Here is a 13966-nt window from a genome sequence, read left to right on the forward strand (position 1 = left end):
TACCACAGCAGCTGGAGATGGATGAGAAGGAGCTCAAACCTCATGTTCCGGGCAGAGTTCAAGTTGAATGTTGCGCCAGAAAGACGTTGCTCGTCTGGTTTTGAGATCACGTCGGGGTCATCACTTTGTAAGCCTGTTTATTGGTCCAATGAGGGTTTCCAATTATACAGGTGAAGGTCTCTGCGGGTTACTGTCTTTCCTTTTATGCAACACAACAAGATTAAATGGAATTTAATTTTTCTCATATGTATTGACTCGTTATTTCATCTGACTCCATAAATGAAAAGGGTTTTAATGATATCTGGGTATCATTAAAAGTGAGCGAATGTTTGATTATTCTTTTGAAACTCTTTAATTATGTTTTACCCGTTCAGATTAGGAAACTATGCCGCTTAGAGGTCCTCGCATCTTCTGCGGGTCTCACGATCACAATCTCGTCAGTTTCGTCACTAAACAGAGGTTTTGACTAATATCTCAGACGGTCGGATTCCCCCAAAACACAATCAGAGATACTTTTCTTTTAGTCCCCTTGATTTGCATACACTTGCACTTTATTCAATAGTCATGCTTTAGTAGAGGTTTTGGCCCTATTATAGGTATGAGTTGACCAACGATACCTTCCTCATAATAGTTTAGACTGGCCAAGCCTGTGATCTCTCACGTACACTTATCTAAAGCTACATTAAATCAAGACAGAGGTAAAAGAGACGTACCCAAATTTAGGCTGGTCAGGCAGCACGTTAGCTACCCCTAAACGGAATGCCCCGTCACTACAAAGCAAGTACACTTTAACTAGTGACAAAGTATTAGCCGTCGCCAATCTGACGCAGAATAGCGGGAGCATACGAATCCGATAATCTCCTTGGGAGAACAATCTCAAGAGTCAATCAGAATAAAATTAAACGTTTACAATTTATTGACCAGGTAATGAAGCAATAATTCAAAATCCAATTCATGAGAATAAAATCATCAGTTGATCATATCATAACAGAAATCGAGGAATTTGTAGAAAGTATTACCTGGCAATGAAAATTACACACAGCGATTGTGTGGGCAGTCAACCTACAGACTCCCAGAACCTTTTGCCCATTTTCCTTATAAACCCAGATAATTCAATTTGCTTACCAAATGGTGGTGTCTGTCATTATAATTAGATTTGGTCCCCTAGTGAGGGGCTCACAACTGTGAGATCAGAATGGAGGATCTGGGGGAGGGAACACCTAGAGGAACACACTACTTCTCATATTTTGTAACTTCTTTTAGCTTTCCATTATGGTTGGGAGAATGAGACCATTTTACCAGGCGCACTGAGACCCTTTAAATGATACCGAACATGCATAGTTACTTATTTGTACACATTTAACATTTCATGGGTTTTCAGTGAGTTTCAGGTGAGCAGGAGCAGGGGAGAGAAGGGGTAAATTGTCCAAGTGAGGTGTGAGGTGTGATTTGCACTGTGTGGCTGCGTCTCGGATGCTGCTGTTATATCATTATGCAAGGGAGGGTTCAAATGTTAATTCTCAGGAGTCTTTTGTTTCCACCAGGGGTGGCCCAGACTTTTCGGCACCCGCCTTACACAACAAAATTCTTTTAACTACAAATGGCCCATCTGGACCCTAAAACACACAGACAGACACACACACACACACACATACATGCAGAGAGAAGATGAAATTGCTCAGGAAAAGGGCATATGTTCAATGTCTGTTGCAATTCAGCATTTAATAAGCCACTTTATTATCCAAGAAGGTTTACGGTCATTTGAGATCTTTAATAATATGGTTATATATTTTGACAATTCTGTAAAAAGTTAATAAGTTTAATAATTTTAATATAAAATTATCCTCATGTGTTTCTATATGAAGTTATGACAGTAGATTGTTAGTTCATTAGATGTTTTCAGATGTCGCCATGATTTTACTCATTACAACCACATGATGAGCTGGTTGAATTGATTGTTCAAGAAACGAGTCTGCTGATTTAATTTGCCTGTATGTTTGCATATGAGGACATTCATTTTATTTTTATTGGCAGAAAACTAAACCACAACTTGTGCATGCATTGAGCTGCTCGGACAGAACTGGAGTGTTACATTTTCGTGTCTCTCATGCATTAGGCCTACTCCCTAACTTTCAGTATCTCAGAAACCAGGAAAGCCGTCTCATTTGTTTAAAAACTATTTTAAATCAATAATCTATACTTGTACAATCTTACTATAAATTTACAAAAACATTTATATTCATATCAACAATATCAGTGACAAGCAACAATTTCCAGGTATAGCATCAAAGACAATTGCACTCGCCTACGCCTTAGCAGATATTTGAAGTTTTCTATCAAAAAATTAACAGTGTCACCAATAAAATGTTATTTCCAAACCAAAAGTTTGTTTCCGTTTTGTTTTTATGTAGGCCTAATGTAATTATAATAATTGTTTCACGGTCGGAAAAGAAAACGTATGTTTTTGCGAAGTATCTTTAGGCTTTGTGTCTTCTTTTGAATGTTAATATTTTGGTACTGACACTGTTTATTCTCTGTTATAAATATGCTTACTTGATTCACCTGCTGTTTAGAGGATGGATACCCGACCCGACCCCGACGGGCCGGGCCGGGTTCGGACAGATATTTAGAAATTATGTTCGGGTTCGGGTCGGGCTCGGTCACATCAGCGCGATATGGCATTGAACATTTTAAATTTAAAACAGCTTATTATGTTGGTAGCCAATGTGCCTGATGCTTTCACGTGATGCAAACGTTCGTTTTTGTGATTAAAATACATGTAAAATATTACCATAACATCTGTCTTCCTGTGTGCGGAAATTTGTTTATGTAGCCGTGACAACGAAACACGTGCATGCGCGCCTGCGTTAAGTGCGCTTGTTTCTCCGTGCGAGCTGATGCACTCATCCTGCTGACATTTCCGAATGTCTTCCTACAGTTGCTTAATAAAAGCAGGCTTTCAACACAAACAAACGCACATGTGTCATTAGTATGAGAAAAAAATGGGATTTTAACTGTCGGTCTCGGGTCGGGCTCGGACATATATGGTATGGTATGGTATGGTATGGTATGGTATGGTATACTTTATTGTCCCCAATGGGAAATTTGTTTTGGGCTCAGAAATACAAGCACTGCAGCACCAGACATTTAAAACAAACACAATACATAAAAAACAGAGAAATACACATTTAAAATCAAGTATTTGGCCTGACAATACTGTGTGCACCAGAGGGTACCCGGCATACTGCCACTAAACACTGGAAAATTTTTTGGCATCACACCATACTACCCACATTCTACCATTCTACTCACACCAAACACTGGAAAAATGTTTGGCATCACACCATTCTACCCACTGTAAAATGATTGGCATCTCATCACTCTCTCCACTGGGACGCAAACGGTATCACGCCACTCTGTATGCTAAAAATTAATAGGCATCACACCACTCTGTATGCTAAAATTAATAGGCATCACACCACTCTGTCCACTATAAAGTAATCGATATCACACCACTCTGTACACTAAGAATTAATAGGCATCACACCACTCTGTCCACTATAAAGTAATCGGCATCACACCACTCTGTACACTAAGAATTAATTGGCATCACGCCACTCTGTCCACTATAAAGTAATCGGCATCACGCCACTCTGTACACTAAGAATTAATTGGCATCACGCCACTCTGTCCACTATAAAGTAATCGGCATCACGCCACTCTGTACACTAAGAATTAATTGGCATCACGCCACTCTGTCCACTATAAAGTAGTCGGCATCACGCCACTCTGTACAATAAGATTAATTATTATTTCTACTTGATATTATTTAATAACTTAACCGCTGAAGGAATGAATGAATTCTTAAACCGGTTTAGTCTACAACTAGGCATTCTAAGTCTTCTCCCCGATGGCAACATTACGAACTCAGAGTGCAGGACATGTGTTGTATCATACATATTCTTATTTGCCTCCCTTAATATAGATTTTTCATATAGAGTCTGCAGATAAAGAGGTTCTGTTCTGCACATGACCTTCATGGCCGTTCGAGTAAGACGTCCGAGCCTAGCTTTCAAATGTACTGTTAAATTACCGTACCAGAGATGTATTCCATAAGATATCACATTCTCCAATACAGCCTGATAAAACAACATCATAATCCTGCTACTGACCCCATAAAGCAGGGGTGTCAAAGTCAAATGGACGGAGGGCCAAATAAAAAATTTAGCTACAAGCCGAGGGCCGGACTGTTCGAATGTTCATTGAAAAATTTTTAAATGACGCATATAGTCTAGTGAACCTAATTGAACCTACTGAAAACCTAACAAATATATTCCAATATGATCAGATAAATAAAGCAATATTTTCTTATGGCTCTGTCAGTAATCTTTAATTTTCAACAGACACAAAAGACAAATTTCCTTTATATAAAAATCCCCATAACATGAACATTAAATGAAAGAAACCGGTATTCAAGGCACCATCAGTAGCCTATATTTTCTATTTTAGCAAAAGTGGGCTAAATTTACTTCAAAGAAAAAAACAATAATAGCAATTTTCTATCATCCACTCAACTGAAATATTTTTAAAATATAATTGGATTGAAATACAATAAAATAAAGTGCAGAAATCTATTAATCAAAAACAACACTTTGTTTAAGGAGAAGTAACATGCAGTGAAAACAAATATTAAACTTTAACTTTTAAACTTGAACTGAGTAAAAACTCTAAATATGTGATTGCACAGTAATGTTCACTTGTTTGAGGTTGAGGGTGATACTTGGTGGTGTCCCATCTTTTCCACAAGTTCATCAATGTTCGGGGTAAGGCTCTGAGCTGAGGTAATCCTCAGAATTGAGTGGAGGTGTTCAGCAGTAAGTCGACTTCTGTGTGATGTTTTGTTCAGGTTCATCAAAGAAAACAGTTGTTCACACAGGTATGTGCTGCCAAACATAGACAACGTTTGAGCAGCCTGGATGCGCAGCTGGGGCATTGTGTCGGGGAGGAAACGGGCGAACTCCGCAGCACCCACTGCCGCATATTTTGCCCTCAGTGCATCATTGCATTGGAGGTCAATCAACTCCATTTGGAGGTTTGGTGGTAAGCTTTCCACGTCAACAGCAAATGGGTTACCGAGCAGTTCCAACCTGCTTTTTTGTGCTTCAAAGTCAGCAAATCGGCGTCGAAAGTCAGCGGCAAGCATACCTATTTTATCAGCCAACTGTGCGCTCGGGAACGCACTGGTAGAGAGCTTCTCTTTCATGGTCTGGCAGCTGGGAAAGTAGCTCAAATTTTCTTTCCGCATCTGCGTCTCCCACAGAGTCAGTTTGGTTTTAAATGCCTTCACTGTACTGTACATATCAGAGATGACACGATCCCGACCCTGCAGCTGCAAGTTCATTGCATTCAGATGACTCGTATTGTCACACAGAAAAGCCATTTCACACAGAAAAATTTCGTCTCGGAGTTGTGTTGTGTCTTTCCCTTTGCTGTCCAAGAACAGACAAATCTCCTCACGAAGCTCGAAACATCTTTGAAGCACCTTTCCCTGGCTTAGCCATCGCACCTCTGTGTGATAAGGCAAATCACCATGCTCCGTTTCTAACTCCGTCAGAAATGCCTTGAACTGGCGGTGATTCAAACCTTTGGCTCTGATAAAGTTAACTGTGCGCGTGATGATGCTCATTACATGCTCCATTTTCAAGGCTTTACCGCACAACGCTTCCTGGTGTATGATACAATGATAAGCTGTCAGCTCACCTGTCGCGTTTTCCTCTTGCATCTTTTCCCGTATCTTCACCACCAGTCCGCTCCTGTGTCCACACATCGCAGGTGCTCCGTCGGTTGTCAAACCCACGAGTTTTTCCCAAGGCAGCTCCATCTCATTTACACATCTTGACACCTCTTCATACAAATCATGCCCCGTAGTTGTGCCATGCATAGGACGTAAAGCCAAAAACTCCTCTGTCACGCTTAGGCTGGAGTCCACTCCGCGGATGAAAATTGACAACTGGGCAATGTCAGAAATGTCGGTGCTCTCATCCACAGCCAAAGAATATGCAATGAAATCTTTTCCCTTTTTCACAAGCTGCTCTTTTAGATTGATGGACAACTGGTCTACTCTCTCGGCAATGGTGTTTCTGCTCAGACTCACATTTAAAAAGAGTTGCCTTTTTTCTGGGCAAACTTCGTCACAAACTTTAATCATGCAGTTTTTGATGAAATCCCCCTCCGTAAATGGCCGGGCTGATTTAGCGATCTCTTCTGCCAAAATAAAACTGGCCTTGACAGCAGCCTGGCCTTGTGATTTGGCTTTTTTGAACAGAGCCTGTCGAGATTTGAGGCCTCGTTTTAATTCCTCTGCCTTTTGTAGCCTTTGTTCCATGTCCATATTCTTGTTTTTGTCCGCGTGTTTCGTTTCATAATGTCGTCTCAGATTATACTCTTTCAGTACCGCCACACTTTCTCCACACAGAAGACACACAGGTTTTCCAGCTACCTCCGTGAACATATACTCCGACTCCCACCTTGTTTGAAACCCCCGGTTCTCAGTGTCCACCTTCCGTTTTGCCATTTTTGATGGGTATCTGAAAGTTTATTTTACTGTGATGCTGACGACTGCTGTGCCAATAAATATTGAAATGAAGCAGCCTACTGCTCGGTGCGTCACCGTTGCATTGTGGGAAATGTAGTATTGGTGCGTGTAAAAGATCTGCGGGCTGCCGGCTTGCTGCGGTCTGCGGGCCGGTTCTAATAATAAATCAAGATCATCCCAGGGGCCGTAAAAAACCTTCTCGCGGGCCGGATGTGGCCCGCGGGCCTTGACTCTGACATATGTGCCATAAAGTCTCAGACTTCTCAAAAAATACAGTCTTTGTTGTAGCCGAGTGCACAAGGTATCTATATGAGCCTGCCACGTAAGAGAACAGTCAATGTAAACACCCAGATATTTATAGGAGGACACTTGTGTGATAGGAACATCATGGATATAAATAGAGCTATGGTTTCCAATTGACTTTGGATCAAATATCATCTCTTCAGTTTTCTTCACATTTACAATCAGGTGGTTAGCATCACACCACTCTATAAACTGATTAATCTCAGAGCAGTAAGGCAAAATGTCTTGATCTTTATATGACAAACTAAGAATAGCAGTATTGTCACTAAATTTCACAATGTAATTGTTACTATTAATCCTCACACAACTGTTTGTATACAATGTTCAGAGAACTGGGGAGCTCACACACCCTTGAGGGGCTCCTGTACTAATGTCATGAGAGTCAGAGATCTTCCCATTAACCCTAACCCGTTGGGATCTATTTGTTAAAAAAGAAAAATACCATTTAATAATAAACGGATTTACATCCATCAATTTAAATTTCTCCAATAATAAATACGGTTGCAAAGTGTTAAAAGCTGAACTAAAATCAATAAAAAGTAAACGCGCATATGCCTTTGGATCATCCAAATGTTTAGATACAAGATGGGTAATACTTCCCACTGCATCATCCGTGCTCCTACCCTGCCTGTACGCAAACTGCCATGGATCTAGTTTTAACATAACTTCATTTTTTAATAAAGACACCATGTACTTCTCAAAACATTTCATTACTATTGATGTTAGTGCAACAGGTCTAAAATCATTATTCTCAGACGGATGTGGCTTTTTTGGAATTGGAATGATCACAGCTTTTTTCCAGAGCGCAGGAACTATATGTGAGTCCAATGAACGTTGAAAGAGTGTACACCACACTGGAGTGAGTTCTGCAGCACAGGTTTTCAAAAGCTGTGAAGAGATCCCATCAGGTCCCTTCGATTTCTTAGTACATAGCTGCTGAAACATTGATTGCACCTTAGAACTATCTATTATTAATCTACTGCCCATATCATCTGTCAGAGAACCTATAACAGATCTGCATTTATCAGAGAAGTCATGAGTTTGAAACCGCAGATTAGATTTTATTGTATATTTTTAACTGTGTGATGAAAATGATCATTGTAACAATGCATTGAAGTATACTTTCAAAATACTTTATAGTATACAATAGTATATTTTACTAAGTATAGCTAAGTAATATTTGTTTATTAATGTGCATTTGTTAATGAAGACAAAGTGTGCAGTTTTTAGTATCTGGAATTTAAGCCAAAGGTATTACTGAGCATAGCCTATACTTTTTACTCAAATATGATACACTTATGGTATTGCTTGCAAAGACACTCGTAATGAATTTGTAGTGTACTTGTAACACAAATAAAGTACACTTTAATATCACTAATCAAGCATGTAATTAGCCCTACAGGCATATACTATAACTTGTCGACTCTGTCAGTTCAAATCTAGACTAAAAACACATCTCTTTGACCTAGCATACACATAACACATTATCAATTTCTATAATTCAATGTTAGGCTGCATAGATTAGGTCAGCCGGAACCGGGAACACTTCCCATAAATCCTGATGTACTTGTTACATCATAAGAAGAATGGCATCTACGCTAATATTAGTCTCTCTGTTTATCCCGAGGTTTACCGCAGTCTGACGGATCCAAGCCGTGTCCAGATCTGAAGAAGGACCTGCGCCTGGACACACACACACTCCGAATCTGATGAAGGTTACTTGACTTGACTAAGAGAAACAATGTCAAGTTGACCATTTGAGTTTGATTTGCTGACATGAACATCTGACTGTACCTGAATCATTACATATTAGAAATCAATGGTCACAGATCAGGCATTAGAATGAACTCAGTTACTTACATGTTGTCGCATTACTATCGAGTGCATATTGTAATATGGCACGAATGCCGTGCTACGTCCTGGTCGATAGTCACAGTTCAGCTCACGTAGCACCGCATTTGTGGTTCGACTGGTCGAGACTGTTTTCCAAAGATGGATCCTGCTTGTATACGCGAAGTGTACTGTCTTTATAAAGTATCTACTTATTAAACTGTCTGTACACTTACAAAGTTCTCAATGCTTCGGTTTGCAGGTAGAGACCCTCATTATGCTACCGTGTTAGTGTGAGGCTATTTTGAGCCTTGTTAGTGGTATTAACTAGCAATTTTTATTCGTACTTATTCGATGCCCCATACACTAGCGTTATAAGCTAATCTGTGGTTAAACTAAAACTAATGTTAAAACTGGGTACATTTGATTATCATGAAAACGCATCCCAGAGAACGGGTGACTCGGTACCCATGTGTTATTTACCCCTAGTTTCATTTTTGGCCGGAATTGTCCTTTAAGTCCATAACACCACAATTCTACGCTCAGGTTAGTAAACGGACTTAAATCCAGCTTAGGTTAAGCAGAGGAACACACCGACTGAAGTTTTAGAGATCCGACTAACACAATGGCATTAGTCATGTATAATAGGACTGGAGAGGCTAATGATGGGTTTTCCGTTTAGAACAACAGTGTTGTTAGACCAATCTAAATAGAGTTAGCCTCAACCTCTGATTATTGTATAGTATTATTCTAACTAAGTGTACATGGGAAACCACAGCATGGTTATACAAAATTACCATTACAAGTAATTAAGTTGGTCAGCTTGGTTCTATGGTAATGGTCATGACCTCTTGTTAGATATAGTTTTACCTTAATTAAGTGTGTTCAGATCTATGGGGACTAAATAATATATTCTAGAATGAGAAAAAAGGGAAGTATGCCATCATCTAGGATTGTTAGTCAGCCTCCTCTGTCTAATGAGCAAGACTGACGAGCTTGTGATTATGAGATTGTATACCCGGCCGGTGATAAACTCGGAGTGTTATAGGAATCCGGATAAACGAGTGTAATTTCAATAAAGAGTTAAATAGAATAATCAAACATTCACCTAAATTTAAGGATTAACAAACATCAATTAAACCTTTTTCATTTTTGGAGTCAGATGAAACAAAGAGGTTTTTAAATTTCTTTGCCACGCTGAAAAGACTGTAACACGCATAAACCTTCTTCTGTTTATCGGACACTGTCATTGGACTGATTGGGCAGGCCTTACAATGGTAAACATCAAATGAGTGCTTTATTATACTGCAACAGTTACTTATTTATGTTGATTTATCTAAAACTTCAAAAGTGCTGTTATCAGAAATGAGCTTCATGTTTCCATCACTTTTAAAGCAATTAATTTATTCATAATTTCGCACAACACAACTCATAATCTGTACACAAACAACCAATTAATATAAATTTCAGTAGTGAAAGATTAGGATTCAATATCAACGTGAGATTATTTCAATAACTGCTACGACTGATTGTTTTTGATTTATTAAAATGTTATGAATCATCATCAAAAATGATTATGAATCAAAAATCATCTCTTTCCCAAACGCTGTAACATGATTTATAATGATATGATTAAATAATGATAGGATTCAACATGACCAACATCACCGGTTTTGCATTAAAGTAAATCAGATATTGATTAAATGTGTGAATGACAATGAATACAATGGAATAGTTTGCAAATCAGAGATATGAAGATTTCCCTAAAAAAGTCAAATCAGATCTTTTCAGGCATACTGTCTGCACTATTAATTGCAAGTAATCAAATAAGATTTGTGTGTCCAGACATGTCAGGAATACATTAACAGTGTTTACTCGTTCAGCCCGGCTTCCAGAGAATATGTATTTGTTTTGTAATTAATTAATTTTCTTATACGCAAGTACATTAACCAGTCATATTTTGTAGAATAAGAATTGTCAGTTTGAACTTTATTCTGTTCTCGTGATAACTGTATGAGATATGAAGGTCAATAACGAACTACTTCCACTACCTAAACAACATCCTTTTTATACTAACTTGTATTAGAGCACTGAAGTGATGAAGTATTTTTTTTTACAGGAACTTCATCTCTTATATTGTAAATGCCAGTGTTTAAATATAAATGGAAAAATCTGGTGCAGTTTTACTTTTGGGATGATTTATTACCAACAATTAATACATATTTAAATTAATTTAAATCACATTAGTTTTGTTCCTTTTTTTCACGTCTCAAAATGTACAGTTCTTCAAATAGCAGACCTGCCAACCTGTATACATTTTGACATCAAAGTTGTCACTCTAAACTATGCAAAAACCCTGGTGACGCCTCTGTGCACGCGCAGCACTCAAATCATCGAACAGCAAGACATCGTCCTCATCCTGGCTCACTTCCAACTCGCACGGATCTCTCGCGAATCGTTCTCACGGATTCGATCGCGGTACTCCCGCGGCCGGGTAGTTGGTTCACTGGCTCCAGCCACTTCTGTCCCAGCACATGTGTGTCCGCATTGCAGCATCTCCTCCACGAGACTGCAGGACGCGTTGCTATTCACGCTCCGACATCCCAATTGTGCCGCCAGTTTAACGTCTGAAGAACGACAGACGAGCAAGGCTCCGTTTCATAACTTTTAATCGGAACGCAAGAACAACTATACACAAATGCCCCATCCTAACGCACTCGCTCGTTTCTCTCTCCCCGGGCTTTTGAACTCCCGCATTAACCCTATAACTGCCGGTGCAAATTAAAACAGCAATTTCACAAAAATTATAAAGAGTCTGTGCACTACAATATCACAATACACAAATGGGCAGGTTCACAATACACAAATGGGCAGGTTTAGGGTTGGGGTTGGGTTACATGTTCAAACGTGTCTAAAAAAAAAAGGGGAAATATGTACATTTATGTGAATGTAAATAAAAATATGCTGGCTGATTAAATTGAGAATCACACTCCAACATGTCATAATGGCAAACTATAACCCAATATTTCATCATGGCAAAAATATTCCCATGTCCAGTTATAATTTCATCATCTCATCTATTTTGTAACTATTTCAAGTGTAACCATAACCAGACATTGTCATCAAACCCTTCAATTACAGCTATTTTTGATTCAGTGCCTAGGCTATTGCAATACAATATAGTCACACTAGCAACGCTCTCCCACATATTTTGCTATTATATCTGAGCTTTTCATCATTCTTGGTTGTAACAGACAAGAAATGTACAGTTTTACATCATCATGCTGATAACGTTTCTTTACTCATTCAGCAATCATGCAGCCTGAACCACTGTAGGAAATCCAGCCTTACAAAAAAGAATCAATAAAATAATAAGTGTTTACTTAAAGGGTTAGTTCACCCAAAAATTATGTCGCGGATTGACAACAGAACCGGAAGAGTATACAATGCTGAATAAAGTTGTCGTTTTTGTTATTTTTGGAACAAAATGTATTTTCGATGCTTCAAAAATTCTAACTAACCCACTGATGTCACATGGACTACTTTGATGATGTCTTTATTGCCTTTCTGGACAAGGACAGTATACCGTTCATAGATTTTCAATGGAGGGACAAAAAACTCTCGGACTAAATCTAAAATATCTTAAACTGTGTTCCGAAGATGAACGGAGGTCTTACGGGCTTGGAACAACATGAGGGTGAGTCATTAATGACATAATTTTCATTTTTGGGTTAACTATCCCTTTAATCATTGACCAATAATAAAAGTTAGTTAATCTCTTTACTACTAGATGCTGCTTTGCAACAAACACAGTGCATGTGTGTTTCATTTTCATAACCAATTTTCAATGTCTGCTTATATGAATTGAAATACATATGGTACAGTTTTAGTTTTATTAGCTTTCCTGTAGCTCAAACAGTAGAATATAACACAAGCCAATGTCATGGGTTTGAATCCCAGGGAATGCATGAACTGATATCATGTGAACCTTTAATGCAATGCAAGTCTCTTTGGATAAAAGCATCTGTTGAATACATAACTGCAAATATAAAGTATAATTTATAACTACACACTCTGTAAATGTTGCACGATGTTTAATCCCTTGATTCTGAGTACATTTATTCATTAAGTCAAGCAAATTCTGTTCCTTTTTATTTCTCTGTCTCAAAATGTACAGAACATTTCTTAAAATGCAATTAAGTCTTTCAAATATGTTCTCAATGCATCATTTCTATTTGTGCTCAAGTTAAATTAATGAAAATAATTGAACTCTCTGCATAAATCTCACAGCAACACTAGATTCATGAACTATTACTGACCCTGCAAAAAAATTATTTTGACAAATGATCAAACTTCATTACTGATTTTAGAATAATTAATGAAACCAATTCTGAACATGTACATTTGCTCATTTAGGCAACGTCAGGCAATGAATTTTCTTATGATTCTGTAGATTAGACAATTGGGCGAAACTCTTCCCACATGAAGAGCACTGGTGCGGTTTCTCTCCAGTATGAACTCTCTCATGATCTTTCAGGCTTCCTGACCAAGCAAAACTCTTTCCACAGTGTGAACACTTGTACGGTTTCTCTCCAGTGTGAATCCTCTGGTGTGTTTTTAAGATGCTGGATGTAATAAAGCTCTTCCCACAGTCAAAGCACATATAAGGTTTCACACCAGTATGAAAACGTTCATGCTCTTTTAAATTTTCCAGTCGTGAAAAACTCTTTCCACAAAAAGAACAGAAGTGAGGCTTCACACCAGCATGAACTTTAAGGTGTCTTCTTAAGTTTTGTTCAAAAACAAATGTTTTATCACACTGATCACAGCTGAATGATCTCACTCCAGAGTGAGCGCGCAGATGATCTTCAAGAGTACTTTTGCACCCGAAACTCTTTCCACACTGAGAGCATGTGAACGGTTTTTCTCCAGTGTGAATTCTCATGTGTTTCTTAAGGTTTGATTTATTTGTGAAACTCTTTCCACACTGAGAGCAGGTTAAAGATCCATTGACTCCAGTTTTTCCAGCACTTTTCTGCATGAAATTCTTTTCAGGTTGTGAAATGACTGCGTTTCCATCTTCATTTGTGAAATGAGGTCTTTGAAACTCATGTTTCAAAACATTTACATCCATACGATCTAAAATAAATGCCCATAATTCAAATAAAGGACAAGTTAGAAACAAGAAATAAGTTAGAAACTGAAATATGATACCACAATTTTAGGAGTCAGTACCGA

General features: G+C 38.4%; 3 protein-coding genes and 1 pseudogene across 4 annotated transcripts in view; 2 read left to right on the forward strand and 2 right to left on the reverse strand.

The window, feature by feature from the left end:
- The window catches only part of LOC143741188 (uncharacterized), a 297332-nt gene that overhangs the window by 258389 nt on the left and 24977 nt on the right, over positions 1-13966 (forward strand). The window lies entirely within an intron of this gene.
- Positions 1-13966, forward strand: part of LOC143741177 (uncharacterized) — a 249195-nt gene that overhangs the window by 210252 nt on the left and 24977 nt on the right. The window lies entirely within an intron of this gene.
- LOC143741157 (general transcription factor II-I repeat domain-containing protein 2 pseudogene) lies at positions 4754-6574 on the reverse strand (annotated as a pseudogene).
- LOC143741160 (uncharacterized) overlaps positions 10112-13966 on the reverse strand; it is an 89285-nt gene continuing 85430 nt past the window's right edge. For both annotated transcript variants that reach the window (XM_077233566.1, XM_077233567.1), the window contains one exon: positions 10112-13867. In XM_077233566.1, the coding sequence (XP_077089681.1) occupies positions 13137-13867 (731 nt within the window). In that variant the 3' untranslated portion in view covers positions 10112-13136. The remainder of the gene's footprint in view (positions 13868-13966) is intronic.

Source organism: Siphateles boraxobius, unplaced genomic scaffold (assembly GCF_051911475.1).
Source record: "Siphateles boraxobius isolate OS27281-9 unplaced genomic scaffold, OSU_SipBor_1 18, whole genome shotgun sequence".
Classification (NCBI taxonomy): Eukaryota; Metazoa; Chordata; class Actinopteri; order Cypriniformes; family Leuciscidae; genus Siphateles; species Siphateles boraxobius.